Genomic DNA, 19,550 nt, shown 5'->3' on the forward strand with positions numbered 1-19,550 from the left:
CCCACACGCAAAATATTTGGCTCTGACGTTCCGTTCTGGCCAACGCATGACTGATGCGTTAGTGGAACCCACATTCTTGCGATGATGCGCCGACCTGTTGAAAACCACTGCTCGATTCTTTTATTGGAAGGTAGGAGATTGCAACCACAGAAACGTTAGGCAGTAACTAGTAACGATCAGTTGTTGAAATGGGTAGCGGCGGGTGCTCGATTTCCGGGAAGAGCATAACCTCTTTCCGCATCACCACGTCCACGCACAAGCCGTGATGGTGATGAAACATAGTCGAATAAGAATGAAAATCACTGGGTAGAGTTCACATTGCGACAGAAGCGTTAGTTTTAAGAAACTGTTATACAGGAAAATAACAATATTTTTTTTCACAAGGTTGTTCCTTCATTTAAATAAATAAACAAAATACAAATAAATAAATAATGAATGACTGGATGAATGATGAATAAATAAATAATTTCTTCTACACATAGATAATGTCTGTCTTTTGTTTCACTACGAGTCTTCGTAAAACAGTCAGAAATCTTGGAAATATTTTTCATTCCAGACATTTCGAAGTTTGGATCGAATTTCGTCTTGAGGTGGTACAGAGTTTCAAACGGTTGCCTACTAACAGTTAAGGACGTTAAAAAAAGGCCAGAAATGTAGATTAATAGTCACGACGTATCTTTTACATCTCAAAATGAAGGCAAGTTCACTCGTCAAAATGTGATTATTATATTTCACTAGCATTGCAAAAAAAAAAAAAATCATATTAACAATATATATCATATAACATCATATGCACCTAATTATCACATTCAATTGTGCCATTATTGAATACTCTTTTAATACACATGATTATCCCTGTATTTTCTCAATATTTACATTATAATAAGCTAAATGAAGGAGCGATATTCCTCAATGAAATTGAGTAGTGCACAGTCCTTGTTAGTATACGATTAAAATATCTGAGTTGTTGTTTAATCAACTGTCCGAAGAAAGGTTTGATAGCCCCGTCGCTCTTATTTCTAGCAGCCAATCACGTTGTAGGTCGGCTACATTTAAACGTGTGCGTTTTGTGATTCGCTGATGATGACGTTATGCACTTCCTAAGGCTGGATAAATACTTAGTATAATCGCCCACCATTTTGGCTTTTTCGTTGGCGTTTGCAGAAAGCACACAAGGACGTTATTTGCTGCTCAAATATTTGCTGAATTATAGTGCGTTTGATTTATTATCACAGGAGATACGACATGATAATGTTTAACGGTGCGGCAAATAGATTCCTCGTCTGGTAGCTCGGCAACGAAAGAACAAAAATGGCAAACGATACTGCCTACCTAGACTTTATAGAGCCTTCACTTCCTAAGACGTAAGCAAAGAGGAGGAGTCACGCCGGGAATAACAGCGTCGCGACTAGAACATCATAAGTGACACCATAAGTGTTATTTTCATTTCTTTCAATCTATTATCCGATGTGCTTAAATTCTCTGGGGAAATGGTACCAAAATTGGAAGTGTTTGTGTTTGCAAAAAAATCCGTTAGAATTTTAGCAGTACAGGACGAGATAGCAGCGCCCTAATATCGTCTGTCTCGTCCTGTACTGCTCAATGACTGAATCACAACTGATGTGAAAGCAGACTCCGTAGAACTGATTTGCAAACAGAAAACACACGATATCAGGGGACTGCAGAAGTCGCTCTCTGCCCATTTTATTTGCGTACCGTGAAGTGGAAAGTTTTAAATCGAATCGATCTTCAAACTTATTTTCCATCGATTTTTTTTTTATTTTAGTATGTTATTTTGCGACGCTTTATCAACATCTTACGTTATTTAGCGCCTGAATGGAATGAACGTGATAATGCCGGTGAAATGAGTCCCGGGTCCAGCACCGAAAGTTACCCAGCATTTGCTCATATTGGGTTGAGGGAAAACCCCGGAAAAAACCTCAACCAGGTAACTTGCCCCAACCGGGAATCGAATCCTGGCCACCTGGTTTCGCGGCCAGGTGCGCAAACCGTTACTCCACAGGTGTGGACTTTTGCATCGAAATGATACATTTCCGGACATGGGTCCCCAATCAAAACTTTATCTACTTAGTCCCCTCTACAATCTCTAGAAGTTTTGTAATAAGAATTATGAAACACCCTGTATATTTGTTTGTATTAGGAATAGTAGTATTGTGCAATAATCGCCATTTCCTGTCAATGTAATTTATACAAGAAAGAAATTCAGCTGCTAATGAAGCAATTGACATACTTGTTTTGCCAAGAACAGAATGTGGAGTAATTAAGGGTCGAATTCATAGTCATCACTTATAAAATGAGGAAACACTTAAGTAATGAGCGTTTCCTTAGCACTTATTTTAGATCGTATTGCAGAGATGCCACTCTTTCATATGCACTGAGCATTCCCTTGACATCGAAAGAAATATGGCAACATGGCTGGACATGAGCGCTTTCGCACATTCAATTGTTTTCCAGCGCCTTCAAATTGTTAAATCGGCATTATTATCGTACACAAATACAGAAGTGAATACTATAGAGCTAAAAATTATACAAAATGTCGAGAAAGCATTTTACAGAAGAAGAAAGAAGTGAGCTAAGAGAACTAGTTATAAAATATAGATATATCGTTGAAAGTAAAAAATCTGACAATTGTTCTCTCCAAAAGAAAAAACTGACATGGGACAAAATTGCAGTTGAGTTTAATGCAAAGTCCGGAAATATTCCTGTAAGTAAATCATTTTAATTTATTTTTCAGTTATTTTTATGGTAAAAAAAGTGGAAGTGGTATAAATACGAAAAGTTTAACAGCTTATTCCTTGGGTAGAATACAAACGAAAATGCAAATAACAATTCGTTGGGGCGTGAATACTTTTCGAAAAAAAAATACCACTTAAGCCTACCTGAAATTAAACTGTAGCATAAAATCTCAAAGCAGTATTTTCTGTAGTAGTGAAATCGGTAAGCCTCATGGTTATATTGTGAACTTCAATGAGAGACACCAGAATATCCACAACGGTATCTCCTCTTAAATTGTTGCTCATTGTACATCTCTAAAGGGTTTTCCATATCTCTGATATATCTTTTGTTTTGCCGAAACACATTTTCATTTTTATTTTCATTATAGAACTCAATAAATTCATCAAAACCATAATCATCATCCATTGTAGGTACTGAATCGGCTGATTACAATGCATATGAGGAAACGCTTGAGTAAGCTGACAAGCTACCTTATTTGAATAAGTGTTCACTTCAGTGGGATTTAAGAATTGGAAATGATTATAAGCAACTGCTTAAGGGTTTTCTTACGATAAGTGTTGACTATGAATTCGGCCATAAGTCATGTTTTGCTAATTATTTATTTATTTATTTATTTATTTTAGAAAATTTGGTGTGCACTTCCAATTAGGAAACGAGTGTTATGAGCGAGAAAATCTAAAAACACTATTAAAGAAATTTTCCTAGATTCAAGCCTATATTTCCTTATATAGCGTATGTTCTCCCAAAATCTAGGGAAATTTCCCAAGAGTTGGCAACACTGACTGATCACCACAACTGTTTACCTGGGTCTCATTGAACGGTCTTGAACTGAGAGATGTTGTTACACATCGGCAGTGAATCGTGGTTATTAGGGTGGAGGTCATAACACGACCGATGACCCCGGAAACTGGCCAGCTACTGTGAAAGACATTAACTGCACGGCATTGATGAGGGGGTTGATGGGTGGTGCTTCGCTGTTCAGTCTGAGGCACGCTATGGCACTTCGCCTGGCTTTCCGGGCACAGCTTTATCAACAAAGACTTCCTTTTCCTTTTACGCACGGCGCATGTTCTGCCATTTGTTTAACGGGAATACCATATCAGAGAGCTCGGGGCATAAATGTCTCTTATATCCTTCTCCAAACTCGTGGTTAACGCTATATCGCTGTTATACGATGTACACATACTATGCTGTGGACAGACTGGAACCAATCCTGCCACGGAAATCGTTCATGAGTAAGAGGAGTCACGAAATGTAGGTGTAAATTTAAGAGTTATTAAAACCAAACACAAAGTGCACAGAAACTTTACCAATAAATGTATGTATGTGTATGTATTTATTTACACTGCAAGTGGGCAAGCACCCGGTGGCAGTGGTATATACAATATTAACAATACACAATAAAATGATAACCAATACACAATAAAATTTACAATACACAATACAATTTTACAACACATATACAATTTTACACACAATACAATAATAATACACAATACAATTTAGCACAATAATAATAAAACAAAATAAAATACCTAATTTTACAATACAACCTACATAATTATCTATAGGTCCTACATAAGTTTCAATAGTCTTTCACTTTACTCTCATCTCATTCCCTGTAGTGGCACTATGACGCATTTCACTGACACTTTAGCACACATTTCACTGACACTCTGTAACACATTTCACTGACACTATAGAACACATTTCATTGACGCTATAAATTATCACTGATCGGAACTGTTCACTGCACTGTAAAACCATAACTTCACTGACTCACCTCGCTTCACTGATACAACAGTTCAAATAAGTCAAATAATTACATCCTTATGCATACTTATAAACAGAACTACATTTAAACTAAACATTTGTAGTCTAAGGCCGTCTTACACGCTAGTTTTAAATAATTTACAATTCAAACCAAGGAAGTAAACTCGTCAGCCTAGATAAATACATGTCACCTTAAAAAAAATTAAATGTTGAATGTCACCTTAATTTTAATTTTCACTTTATATACAACTTTTTAAATTATTCTTGAATCTCCTTAAGGAAGGACAGCCCTCAAAGACCGCTGCAGGTAGGTCATTCCAATCATTTATAGTTCTATTTAAAAATGAGTATTTACCTACATCCGTTTTCTGTTTCCTACATTTGATTTTAAAATCATGATCGTTCCTACCATAGTACGTTGGCTTTTCTAACCGAGCCGTTATGTCTACCCATGCTTTCCGACCTAGATGTGCTCTATACAATGATGTTATTCTAGTTTTCCTACGTCTGTTTTCCAAAGTTTCCCATTTAAGTTCTTTTATCGTATCGTTTCCATCTTCTCTTTTACCTTTAAAAATTTCGCTGCCCTATACTGGATTCTTTCTAAGGAATTTATCTGGTATATTCTATAGGGATCCCAACATGTAGTTCCGTATTCCATTAACGGTCGCACTAACGTTAGATATGCTATTTCCCTCGATTTGGGGCTAGCCTTTCTCAAGATTCTCATAATAAAGTGAAGTGCCCTCCATGCTTTACCCGTAACATTATCAACATGCTCTCCCCAAGAAAGTTTGGAGTTTAAATACACTCCTAGGTATTTACAACATTGTTCTTGCGGAATTACAACACCACTGAATTCGTAATTAAGACTAGTTTCCTCTCGGGTTTTACAAAATGTTATAGATTTACTTTTAGAACCATTTATTTTCATCCTATGCTTTAACGCCCAGTTATAAATTTTATTCAAGTCTGTTTGAATAGCATCTACATCTGAATTATTTCTAATCTTTCTATAGATAATGCAGTCGTCTGCAAATAGCCTCATATTTGATGTAATATTCTGGCATAGGTCATTTACGTATATTATAAAGAGTAATGGACCCAGAACGCTGCCCTGTGGCACCCCTGAACTTATATTTCCAATTTCCGATATTTCATGACCTACTCTAACTCTCTGGGTTCTACCGTTTAAGAATTCTTGGATCCATAGCACCACTCTTTTATCTATTCCTAGCCTACTTAACTTATCTATTAATATGTCATGTGGCACCAAATCATAATTATTTAAAGGTCAAGGGGGTAAGTAACACTGGTATTCGTGTGACGCCAGGTGTAAAATGTTGCTCCATACGGAGATAAAATTGCAATAATAAAATTGTCTTTAACTCAGAAATTTTTAATTTAATTAACACATTGGTTCCGATAAGACGAAATGGAAATACAAAAATTGGAGATTTATCCTTCGAAGAGGTGGAAAAATTCAAATATCTTGGAGCAACAGTAACAAATATAAATGACACTCGGGAGGAAATTAAATGCAGAATAAATATGGGAAATGAGTGTTATTATTCGGTTGAGAAGCTTTTGTCATCCCGTCTGCTGTCAAAAAGTCTTAAAGTTAGAATTTATAAAACAGTTATATTACCGGTTGTTCCGTATGGTTGTGACACTTGAACTCTCACTTTGAGAGAGGAACAGAGGCTACGGGTTTTTGAGAATAAGGTGCTTAGGAAAATATTTGGGGCTAAGAGGGATGACGTTACAGGAGAATGGAGAAAGTTACACAACGCAGAACTGCATACATAATTAGGAACATTAAATCCAGACGTCTGAGATGGGCAGGCATGTAGCACGTATGGGTGAATCCAGAAATGCATATAGAGTGTTAGTTGAAAGGCCGGAGGGAAAAAGATCTTTGAGGAGGCCGAAACGTAGATAGGAAGATAACATTAAAATGGATTTGAGGGAGGTGGGATATGATGATAGACTGGATTAATCTTGCTCAGGATAGGGACCAATTGCGGGCTTATGTGAGGGCGGCAATGAACCTCCGGGTTCCTTAAAAGCCAGTCAGTAAGTATTAAGCATACATTTCATGGTGATATTCGGTTTTCGGAGTTAGTACTAATAATTTCACGTGGTCAAACAAAATACATTTTTAGGTTAGGTCTCGTGAATCAACTGTCTACACAAACCAGTGAATTTCATACTGCCAGACAAAATACATAACATGTTGATCCCTTTTTCGTAGTTTGCCTACGAAAATATGTTACAAATTATTGAATTATTTAGAATAACCTTCCAACACAAAGGTAAAGTATGGTAAGTAAATAAGTCATTCAGTACGTTGGATCGTGATTTTACTTCATATGGTGATATCTGATAACAGTTGACAACACCGACAAGACGGCAATATTTGCTGTTTAGGAACTGTTCTTACGTGACCCTCACTTTAGTTTGGGGGTACGAAGGTAACAAAAATGTATATAGGAGGTACACTAGCAAAAAAGATTGAACACCGCTGCCATACACACTTCCACCTCCTGAAGCGCTCTTACCCCATGGAGTATCAACACAACAGACACACCCAGCATGCTGACCTTTGACAGTCGTACTTACGCTTTCTTTATTTCTGCCGTGGACGCATTCCGCGATACCTCGAGGACCCGGTAGTAGTCCACCATGATCCCACCAAGTTGCGGCGTTACTGTTGCTAGTTGTGACCTCTAGAGGCCGGCCAACCAATCAAGCACAATCTGAAACACCAGAGGAGGTAATTAAGTATTGAGCGGGTGAGCCACCACTATGGTACAGGCCCTATCACAAGTGCAAACATTTCCTCAAGCACAAAGAGATCTCTGATGCCGTCTGACTCATTTATCAGAAGCTGGGAGATGAATCGCAACCTCGACACATTCCACTTCTGGGCAAACCGGAAATGCTTTCTGCAATTCAGCTTCTTTTTCAAGCGTTACCTTGGACTCTCTGAACACTGCAGAACCGCATCGCATTACCATTGAATTTCAATACCGTATACATATTCCCTTTCAGCAGTAATGGTTAAGCTCTTAAGCAAAATTTCCCTCATTCGTGACAAGAACTCTCCTTTTTTGAGCCCGAATTTCCCTCAAGCAGAATGATCAAGAAGAAGAACAACACAAACACATAACGGATTCAATGCCTTCCTTGATGATGGGGTCGATACGTATTTCCCGAAACGTTGAATAGCTTTCCGTTAACACGGTGCAAAAGAAAAATCTCATACCACAAACTTTACACATCAGCGAAGCCGGATATTTATGGAGATCGCGAAAATCACGACACAATATATATGCAATAGATTTTTACTAATCTTTACGAATTGAGTGATTGTGATTAATAATATGCGGATAAAATAATCGCGTCAAATCGCGAAATAGAGTTCTAATAGCGAAATATGAAGACATTCGCGAATTATTACTATTGCGTCGTTTAATAGCGAAATTTAGATTCTGAGTTTTTTTTTTTTTCGGATTTTTTTTTTCATTTGAATTTGTTATATATCCCAGTAGGCTACATTACATGGTATTCCAGGTGTTCTGATTACATTAGTGAACTCAAAAGACGGAGAATCCAACATTTCACTAATAATTTGAAAGTGTTAATTTGGGGGCTGCTAGTTTTTTTCGTTTTTAAGGAATGTGTGTTAAATACAGTTCAACAAATATTGTCTTTTGAGCATACCGCACCTTTACCAGAATCCAATGAACCTTTAATGTTAATTATTTGGAAAGTAAATATTCATACCGAGTTAATATTCCAATTCCAAAATAATTTTATTTTCCAAAATTTCTATTAATGTCCCCCAAGAGCAGAAATCAATCTCCAACAATCTCCGCCGACCCCAATATAAAAAAACACAAATTATAAAATTAATCTCCATAAATACCTGCCCCTGCACATCACTAATGTCTTTTTTTTACTGTCATTAACCTTTTACAACTTCACTCTTGTTATTCAAATCTATGAAAATTTCTAGTTTAAGGTAGACAGTTGGCAATACTCAAGTCAAAGTCGCTGTTTCTGAACAAGCTGGCTCAATTACATTAGAAATTAAAAGAGGATTCCCTTGAATATTATTACATTTTGACTTTTAAGGAATTGGTGCTTACTTTTAAGGGCTGTGAATATGATAGAGAGTGAAATAAATTTAATATATTATGTAATTTATGTGTTGTATTATGTTTCACGTTATAAATCATAACATATCTCTAGAAGTATTTACAATGGAATTATTCTTTCATCTAAATTGATTTGCTGGAGAACACAATATATTGATCCATAGTTATATACAATAGAAGTGATTTAATACAGTTATATGAACACTTTTTAATAATTGAATAAAATTAATAAAATCGGTTAAAAACCATACATGTTTCGGAGGAATGCTCCTCCATCTTCAGTGGTAGTACCACGACGCTGGTACAGATGTTCGACCGCGTAACGTAGCTTAAGGAAGACATGTATGGTTTTTAACCGATTTTATTAATTTTATTCAATTATTAAAAAGTGTTCATATAACTGGTATTAAATCACTTCTATTGTATATAACTATCCCACTCATGAACACTGTTGTATCTGACCTAACTTATGTAATTTAATATTGATCCATGATAAGAGAAGTAGGTAAGTCTATCCCTCTTACTTCCGAGATTGGTCCGGACAGCCCTGGATTTACAGTCACGTCCGGGGCTGTGTTCAGGATTGCAAAGTCCGGGATTTTTAACAGAATGATCTCTAATGTTGATCACAAACACTTGAATTTACTGTCTTAATTTCCCTGTATTTTGTCTCTAGCTTTTTTTTAAAATATAGTTTGCAATTAATTCATTCCCTCATTTTTTCAAGAAATCAGTAAGTACAACAAACCATATGGTTGCAGTGATGAAGGACCTCCGTCCGTTTCAGTAAAATATTCAATGTATGAAATCATGTAAACTGCGGGACACTTACTATCGAGTTTTTTGCTAAGAAAATTGAAGTTCGAAGTTACTGAAAAAATGTAGTTATTAAGTAAGATTGAAACAAGGAAGTTAACGAACGAAAGAACACTAATGCCTTTATACATACATACATACATACATACATACATACATACATACATACATACATGTTCTGCCCACAGGCAGGTCTTTCACTACAAACCCAGCTTTCTCCAATCTTTCCTATTTTCTGCCTTTCTCTTAGTCTTCGCATATGATCCACTTATCTTAATGTCGTCTATCTTCTCCCGAATTCTTCTACTGTTCACCATTCCTTCCAGTGTATCCTTCAGTAGAAAGTTTCTTCTCAGCCAGTGACTCAACCAATTCCTTTTTCTCTTTCTGATCAGTTTCAGCAAATTTCTTTTTTCACCCACTCTTTCCAACACATTCATTTCTTATTCTGACTATCCACTTCACACGCTCCAGTCTTCTCCATTACTACTGCCTTTAAACAATGTTTATTCATGTCAATTTATTTACGTCACTTGGATTTATCTTTTTGTCTAACAGCACACTTCATACATAGTTCATTCATATGGACTGATTTGTTGTTTAGTCAACATGGCACCACTTATAAGGAAACTACGCCAGTAGATAATGGGATAGGGTGGCCAGTTTCTTTCCTCCTGCATTGCATACATCGCCGATTAGTTATATATTCCACTAATCTGACTTCAGATGCAAAGTGATTTTAAAATCAAATTTTTGTAAACATTTATACATATCAAAATAATAATTTCAACATTAATCTATGAAGCAAATATCAGAGAAATGATCGATTTTTACGGTATGAAATAAAGTTCGAATAAAATACGGGACCTTTGCGAATCTCGACAAAAATTACGGGGACGCCGGACATCTAGGCCAAAAAGGGGACTGTCCCGGTTTTACGGGACATATGGATCAGCTTAATTAATGCAGCATCTTTATAAAAAATACATTTCATTACGTCTCAAGAATAGTCGTGCATGCAAGCAGCAAGTAATTGTGCGTATATTATCGCATTATACAGGATGTATTTAAATTGGTGTCAAATATTTCGGGGACGTGTTCCTAACATCAAAACAATTTAAAAAGTTAATAAAAACATCGGTCTGAAAACGATTCGTTAGGGAGTTATTAAAGGATTTGACCCTTCATTGACCGCTGATTGTTTGATGTGTTTTTTTTTTTTTTAGAGCAAATAAATCGGAAGAAAATGTATTCTGTGAGTGAACAGATCGAAATGATTTGCATCATTTAATTGATGATGTGCTTCTGGACGTCATCCAACGAATGTGTTTTAACACGATGCTGCTCCAGCTCATTTCAGTCTGATAGTTCGTAATTTTTTTAATGATCGATTTCCCCAAAGATGGACTGGTCGAAGGGGATTTCATTGCATAGCCTGCTCGATCGCCTGATTTGAATCCAATGGATTTCTTCGTCTGGGGACATTTAAAGTCCCTGGTTTATGCGACTCCTGTACTTAATGTTGATATTCTGAGAGCGTATCCAAACTGGATTTCACGAAATACGAAACACTCCAGGAATTTTCAACAGAGTATGCCAGAGCATGTAACGCAGGTTTAGGGGATACATCGAAGCAGGAGGAAGCCACTCCAAGCAATTTTTGTAACATTAAATTTTGTCTTGTAACTCTGAAATAAATTATTTTGAGACCAATGTTCATATGAACTTTTTGTAATGTTTTGGTGTTAGGAACATGTCCCCGAAATATTTGACACCAATTTAGATACACCCTGTATAGCTGAAATTAGTTCAGACTAACAACGTCACAAGTAATAAAACACGAACGTCAGCATGGAACGTAATAACCACAAGAAGCACCTACTTTTATGTAAGGTAATCCCTTTGAATGAAGAATACGAAACGTGTACTTAAGCTAAGCAAATTGGTATAATTTAGTTAATGAAATGTCGACTAACATCACGCACAGAGAATCCCATCACCCAGATCGACAGAAAACCAAGAGGACAGGATGTACAGTCGTATCAGGTACAGTTCAACCACAAGACTTGCTTACGTATGTGTCCAGACTGTACCGAGTTACGCATGGGCAGAGGCGAATTAATCCAGGCGCGGTCAAGGACAACCCAACAGTTATTTGGCACAGGGACCCTTCCAGTATTTCAAAATAGACCTGTTCTACGGCTCTACATCGCATGTATGAGCTCGCCATCGAATTGCCTTCCAAGAGAAATTAATCTACTTCTCTAATAGATTCACAAATCATTTAAACTTTTCTCGGCAGTCCAATAGTAAAGGCTTGTTCACAATAAACCGGGAACGAAAACGGCAACGCGAACGAGAACGGAAATATTATTAAAATAAATTATTTAAATGTGAACATTCGCAATAGTTAATTGTGAATGGTCACATTTAAATACATTTTAACAATATTTCCGTTCTCGTTGTCGTTGTCGTTTCCGTTCCAGGTTTATTGTGAATCAGCCTTAACCGTACTTGCCAATAAAGCCGTTGGAAAATATCCTTTTGTTTATAAATAAAGATGAATAAAAACAAAAACATACCTAGATCTGCCATCATTCTACTCTCAGCTTTTGGTAAAATGTCACCCTGACAGCGATTGTTGAATTCAATGAACGAAATATTTAAAAAAGACGTCGCTGATCCAAATCTTTCTCTTAGTAGAGATATCTTCCGGCAAATGTGTATGAAGTTTACAAATTTAAAATATGTAGGGGCGGGGAAAGCAATCAATTCAAATTTCTAGCACGTGGATGGGCATTTAGTGCTTCGCGAACCGGAAGTGATTCCAAACTTCCCTCCAACGCCAAGAGATGGGGCTGTGATTTATAGTACCGGTCTCTTCGTATCAACCGTTCTGTACCGTACAAATCAAAACAATTGAGGGAGTCAGAATTAAAGGGGTATAAGTACACTTTAGTTACTTTTGGGAAAATGTGATTGAAAATGTTTAAGCTTTCGTAAATTCCGTAGTTTAATTTTTCGGTTCTAGCAGATACCGCTCATTTTGATTCTCGGTGGTCTGTATCCAAGAATCGAGACTTCAAATCCGATCGATGACTGTAAATACGATTTTCATTGCATGAGAAATTACAGGAATGCTGGAACGACCATAATATGGAATGATGCACAAACGGCGGGGGGGGGGGGGGAGAAACACGCTCTATGTCCGAAGCAGAATTCGAATCCACGACAAACGAACAATATTATTTTAAGCGATGCGTACGCTATGACCGACACATCAGTTTATATTGTTGAGAGGATGGAAACCGGAACGACCTTTGTCTCGTAGTCACACACAAAATACCGTACAGTCATCATACGTAACATAACGCGATACATCGGTCCGGTGAGTGAGTGCGAACTTTTGGCCGTTATGCTAAAGGAACCAAGCAGTGTACCACTTCTACAAATTGCTCGAGGAAATTCGACTAAGTTATAATTACTTTACGTAAGATATAGTAAGTTGTATTAAATATACTTCAGTTTGAAGTGGGGAAAAATGGTTTAATTTCAGATATGCAATCCACGGATGAAAAATTTAACCACTGTTTACACTGACCGAGGTATATCCACGTGGTCTAATAGTTACACATTTCTGATCTTATCGAATTACACACCACTTTTCCGAAATATTTCGGTACAAGACACCAAAATAAATACAATGTAAGGATTTTCGAACTTAAACCCACCAAAACTAGAATTGAGGACATGTTCAACAAATTAAATATCTACTAAGTAAGAAATTTAGTGCTACATTTTATCTTTCTACACTCGCGGATATAGAGATGACGCTGAAGTGCACAGTGCAGCTGCACACATGCGAGAGTGCAACAATAAAATGTATACCTGTGCATTATCATCATAATGACACCGAAATTAAAGGATTTAATTATCTGAGCCCCGTCCAACCACTTAGCCACAAACAGAGGAACCTTTTAGTCATGTGAGTAGCATGGCGCAAAACCCCTGTTTGAGAACATACAGTAGGACAAACACAAGACAACGAATACATACCGAGCTAGAACGCTCGTGTGTGTGTATGTATGTATGTGTGCATATGCGCGCGCGTGATGGAAAATATAGGAATACCTCATCAATTTATGTATGAATACCAAAGACGAAGCTCTCAACCCTTTTCAGCATAGTGGTTATTCAGAAGAACCACAGTTTTCTTTCTTTCTCTACAATTATAGCACAGATGTTCCACCATGCAACCATCCCTTGATAATACATAGAGGTGCCATCTGTGTTTAAAATTATGTGCAGAGTTAAAATTTTGAAGAAAAAAAAATATATATATACCGCAGCTTTCTTATTATCCATGACATGAAAAACAGAAAAAATTACATTGTGCTGCAAAGGGTTAAAAGGCTTTTGAGGCTTATCCTACCCAAAAAATTTGAGTTATTATACCTAGTAGATCTGTAAGTTCGTAATAACTATGTATCGTAATATTTGGTTGCACTCCGATCGTTCCATATATCTGCAGTGCTCGGGAAAAGTGATATAAGTCAGTTTCCACAAACCTTTTTTGATAATTTATTGACAACTTACACTGGTTTATGTCGATTTGATTTTTTTCTGTATGAATTATTGTAATGGGAGGAATACTTATGTATTTTTTTCCAAGCGAGCAGATGTTCCATAAGTTGTCAATAAATTATCAAAAAAGGTTTGTGGAAACTGACTTGTGTCACTTTTCCCGAGCACTGCAGATATAAAAGTCACTGTTGGCAGTCATTCCAGTATGGAGAGATCAGTGAGAGGAGTGACAGAAGCCTCTAAAGGCATGGCTACGACCTTAACTCGCAATCCTGAGGAGGTATCGATTCGCTACATCTCCGTACGAAACGAGGCTAATCTTTCGTCACAATAATACGTCGCGCTATATTGGTGTACTGTGAATGCGCTGCGTTGAGTTTAGTTTAATCAAAAGTGCATGCGTGTGTGTGTTACATATTACTCTTGTGTAAAATAGCTCATACTGAGAAAACATTAAAGTCATTATTTGTAGAATTAGAAGAGAAACAGTTTTCAAGTTGGACGTATGAAACAAAATGTGCTTCCAAAGATAGGAGATCGACACCACATCTATATATTTAAATTGCGGACGGGGGAAGACAAAATAGAAAATTTCAATTTTCACGGTATAAGAAATACACTTGGTCAACAGGGTGCTCTGAGACAGTTATACAGTTTGTTGTTTTATCTGTATTCTGTTTGGGGGTGAAAATGAGTGGCCATCTTCCCCTTGTGCAGTCTGTGTCACAAACAATTTAGATGGAAAAGCCGATAATCATCTGCTCTATAAAAAGATACAAGGTAAGCAATTTTTTTTTCAGCCTACCCATTAGCCTAGATCATATATACCCAGATTGCTCGGCCTTACAGGCTTTCAAGGTAACAAATTTTGTCAGGTTTACAATGTTGCCATCTAGTTGTTACATAAGGAGTCATGTCGTAACTCCCATTTGAATTGCATTAACGACTCTACTGCCATCTCGTGTTCGTTTACGGCGGACGGGTGGGGATCCTGGCGGTTGTTCTCTTCAAAGTACTACCGATTTTAACATAGGGATGAGTAATCTGTTATATAATATGTGATATGGGCCATTGGTTACACCTTAGCTTCGCCATTGATGAATACACTAACAAAATCATTAACAGTAGTTCTCGAACAGTCTGCTGTCTTCTCAACATTTTGCATTCCCAAAATTGAATTTTAAACGACAAAGATAGTATCGTAACATGTCCTCTATTCAAAAACACCTTTTGGTGCAAGGGTCTTTTTTTTTTCCTCTTTTTTTTAGTAAGTTATTTTACGACGCTTTATCAACATCTTAGGTTATTTAGCGTCTAAATGAGATGAAGGTGATAATGCCGGTGAACTGAGTCCGAGGTCCAGCACCGAAAGTTACCCAGCATTTGCTCATACTGGGTTGAGGGAAAACCCCGGAAAAAGAACCTCAACCAGGTAACTTACCCCGACCGAGAATCGAACCCGGACCACCTGGTTTCGCGGCCAGACGCGCTCCCATTACTTGTAACTAACCCAGAAATTCAGTAGAATCGTTTTCAATATATGCTACGTGTATATGTAACCAGACTACACCCTGAATTGAATTCTTAAATATTCCGTGCTATAAATTTTGAAGTTGATAAATCTGTGTTCATGTTGGTTGGCTTGTACTCATGAGAAAACGCATTGGATAATTATACACAAATAATATCACAATGCGTAATATCGGCTTTACATACCGTGATTCATACACAGTCTGATCCGTCTGGGTATGGATAATATTAATTTATTATTATAAAGCTATTACGATAATAGGAAAAATTTTTTGGTGGTTATATTATGATTAAAAGACGGGAGTTTCCATACATGACAATCAACAATGCATAATCTGAAAAGACAAATGAAAATCGTAGAGGATTAAAATGGCTACAACAAATCAACAGCGGGCACAACGTGTTCTTTGGTATGCTAAATTTGAGTGTGTTAAAAGAGTTCAAAGGGAATTTCGACATGAGTATGGTGTGCGTAATGTACCCAAATACGATTTCATAATGTTGTGGTATCGAACATTTGTAGAAACTGGTTCTGTGTTAAAAAAAAACATCCAGGAGGTCGTAGGCGAAAATCTAGTACGAGAAGTAGCTATCTCTTGGCTTGGCCCCCAAAATCCCCAGATCTAACCCTTCCTGACTTTTTCGTGTGGGATTTTGTTAGACATGGTCTATTCACAGGAACCCAGGAACATTGATGATCTGAAAGTAAAAAATTACTCAAGCTTTTCAAAAATCACTCCTCTTATGTTACAACGAAAATGTGCTGAATTGCATTACCGTTATGAGTTGTGCAGGGTGCGCAATGAGAGTCATGTTGAGCTCTGAGGAATCTCTCATCTTTCAGTGTTGTATGCACAAAGTTTCAACATAAAAAAGTTCAGTTAGTAAATCTTTTACGGTGTTTTTATTTGATCTATACCCAAACAGATCACCCTGTACATAGCCGTTTCCGTTCTCGGTTTATTATCAATTAAAAATCTTCAGGTTCACGTCCTCCGCTTCCCGTTCTCGTTTTGGTTTTCGTTCCCGGCTTATTGTGGACCAGTATTTACTTTGTACTGGTATTAAGGCTGGTTCACAATAAACCGGGAACGGAAACGACAACGAGAACAACGGAAATATTTTAAAAATAAATGTATTTAAATGTATTCACAATTAACTATTGTGAATGCTCACATTTAAATACATCCATTTTAACATTATTTCCGTTCTCGTTCTTGTTGTCGTTGCCGTTCCCTGTTTGTGAACCAGCCTTTACCGGAGGATATACAAAAGAAAAATGAGCGAAATGAAAAGAATGAAAGAGAAAAGTAATGTAGGTACAGTACTTAGAAACGTCTGTAAACAAAATTATCCACATCCGATAACTGGATCCATCCAAATGAATAACATTAAGAAAAACAAGTTTTTATAATAGTTGTTTCCGTGTCTATTGCGAAGGTCAACAGAGCAGTGGTAAGTACTTATTAGGCTCCCAATGTCGTGATGACTAAGACCAGAGAGCGGGAAAAAAATGTATTGCATGATACAAGTCAGCCTCTCACTACTCAACAGAACAGAAGCTGTAACAAAAACATTTTAGATCAAAGTATGTGATGTTGAAAAAAAAAGTCTTTCAATGCATTACTTTATTACAGCATCTTTCGCTTTCGAACATAGCTACCAGTTATTAAATAACAAGTTGGAGGTGAGATTTCTCTTTCCGACTCATGATGCATGTAACACTTCCTTCCCACACGAAAACATACGTCACAACCTGCTGCTATCCCCAGGAGAGTATTACCGTTGCCAGCCTTTAATTTCCATCAAGTGACTCATACTCTTGCTCAGTACGGCCAGTTCTGATCTATTGTGATGTTGAAACAACCTGCGAAATAACAAACTCGAATCGAAACTGTGTGCAGGATATCCAAATTCCACTTCATCTCTGTGAAATACCCATCTGGAGGTCAGCAAGACTTCGTCTCGGTCTCCAATGCCGGATACTGTGACGTCGATTGCTTTTTGTGGCTTTCTATACTTTCAAGACAAATTCCGGCATTGTGCTTCAAAATAGGTCATGATCATCCACACCATCACATCCTTCCTTTTAGTGACGGGATGCAACCGTCACGCCCGAGAAATTATTCTCATAAAACATCTGGAACAATAATGTGCCATATGCCTCATGACTTAACTGGCAGTTAAAAATCACGTCAGGGAATAAAGTTAGAAATGGAACGGCCATGGTAAATGTGAGGCAAAGATGCTACTCAGTCGGCAGACTTGCTGGGCTGCTGATCCGGAGCTGCGTTCGGGCTTGGGTTGGATCCCCCTTTGGTCTCATTGAATGGTTTCTTCCGAGGTTTTCCCCAGCCGTGGGACTGAAGCCGGATGGTCTATGGAGAGTCCTCGGCATCACTTCATTTTACCCCTTTGATCTAATTACCTAGTTGGGTTTTTCCGAGGTTTTCCCCAACAAAAAGGCAAATGCCGGGTAATCTTTTGGCGAATCCTCGGACCTCACCTCATCTCACTACATCTCGTCAAAATATTGCAAAAAAATTGCACAAAATTGTAAAAATTGTAGAAAATTTACTAAATTGTAAAACTGTAAAAATTGTAAAATATTGTAAAAATTGTAATTGTAATATTGTAAAATTTTGACTTGTTCCACATCTTAAAGCTTCATTGCTTATGTAAGATCTATGGAATATAATAAATGAATGAATGAATGAATGAATGAATGAATAAAACTACACTTAAACCTAAACCGTACGTTGGAAAAAGAAAAAAAGAAAGGAAAAAAGAAAATTGCGGGTGGTTCAATCCAACTCCTTCCCCAGAAGAATACAAGGAAGAAACCATTAGAGATTTGGGGGAGAGGCTTTAATTTTGGATTAAAAGTTAATCTTTTCAGCTTAAATCTGTTTTAAGCATGGGTGTTATTTCAGGCTTGGCGGAGCCAAGGTACTATTTTTCGAGGTCGGACGACGCCAGGGAACTTCTTTGATTTTCATATTATCGTCAAATTTTGGATTTATAAAAAAAAAAAAACTTACGAGCCGAGTCCAGAAAATAAGTTTCTCTGGGGACGTTTAGAGAATAAAAACAGATTGGAACAGATACAGCAATAAAATTTTTTTAGCTATTTTTCAACATATTCTCCACTGCAATTGAGACATTCGTCATACTGTGGGATTAACAGAGATTCAGACGGCTGTCGCACACTGGTTCCGATCCCAGGCGGCAGACTTCTACGACACAGGGATACAGAAGTTGATCTCACGGCATGACAAATGTCTCAATTCCGGTGGGAAATATGTTGAAAAAAATTAATATTTCCATAAAATTGTTTAATTTCTATAAACGACTTTCTGGACAGTCCTCCTATATTTAATTTTTATTTAAACAATTTCATAGTGAAGTCTACTCCGCAGACTTAACAACCTCTTTATATAGATTCGAACCCATGTATTTTCGTCTGAAATTCCATAAGCATTTTTGCGGAAATGGTGGTGGTGGTGGTGGTGGTGGTGGTGGTGGTACTATCGAAATCCCACAGCCAGGGCACTTTTCTGTTTAGAAGTACACCAGGGTTTTAAGTACCGGTATGTTATAAAATGAAATAAGTATTTCTATAAATGTTTTCAGCTCTTATAGACAGTCCGTTCCTTCCACAGTATTAATTATATTTTTGCATTTTAATGACGTATTTTGTACACTTATAAATTAGGACTCGGAAGTTGATGACCTAAAAATCACAGAAATTAAATTTCTGAAAATATGACACTAAAATTTAAAAAAAAGATAATAATAATAATAACTCTTTTTTACTTCAACTGACGTCATGGGCGCGTACTTGAAACGATCAAGGTCCCCTTATGAAAAAATCTTAATCAAAAGCATTGAAGTCAAAATTTTCACTTTGCAGAACTTCCTCGATGT

At 37.1% G+C, this 19,550-nt stretch overlaps 1 protein-coding gene across 3 annotated transcripts in view; it reads right to left on the reverse strand.

Moving 5' to 3' along the window:
- The window catches only part of LOC138701185 (dnaJ homolog subfamily B member 6-B-like), a 461,685-nt gene that overhangs the window by 70,841 nt on the left and 371,294 nt on the right, over positions 1–19,550 (reverse strand). For all 3 annotated transcript variants that reach the window (XM_069827816.1, XM_069827814.1, XM_069827815.1), the window contains one exon: positions 7,153–7,289. In XM_069827816.1, the coding sequence (XP_069683917.1) occupies positions 7,153–7,217 (65 nt within the window). In that variant the 5' untranslated portion in view covers positions 7,218–7,289. The remainder of the gene's footprint in view (positions 1–7,152; positions 7,290–19,550) is intronic.

Source organism: Periplaneta americana, chromosome 6, assembly GCF_040183065.1.
Source record: "Periplaneta americana isolate PAMFEO1 chromosome 6, P.americana_PAMFEO1_priV1, whole genome shotgun sequence".
NCBI lineage: Eukaryota > Metazoa > Arthropoda > Insecta > Blattodea > Blattidae > Periplaneta > Periplaneta americana.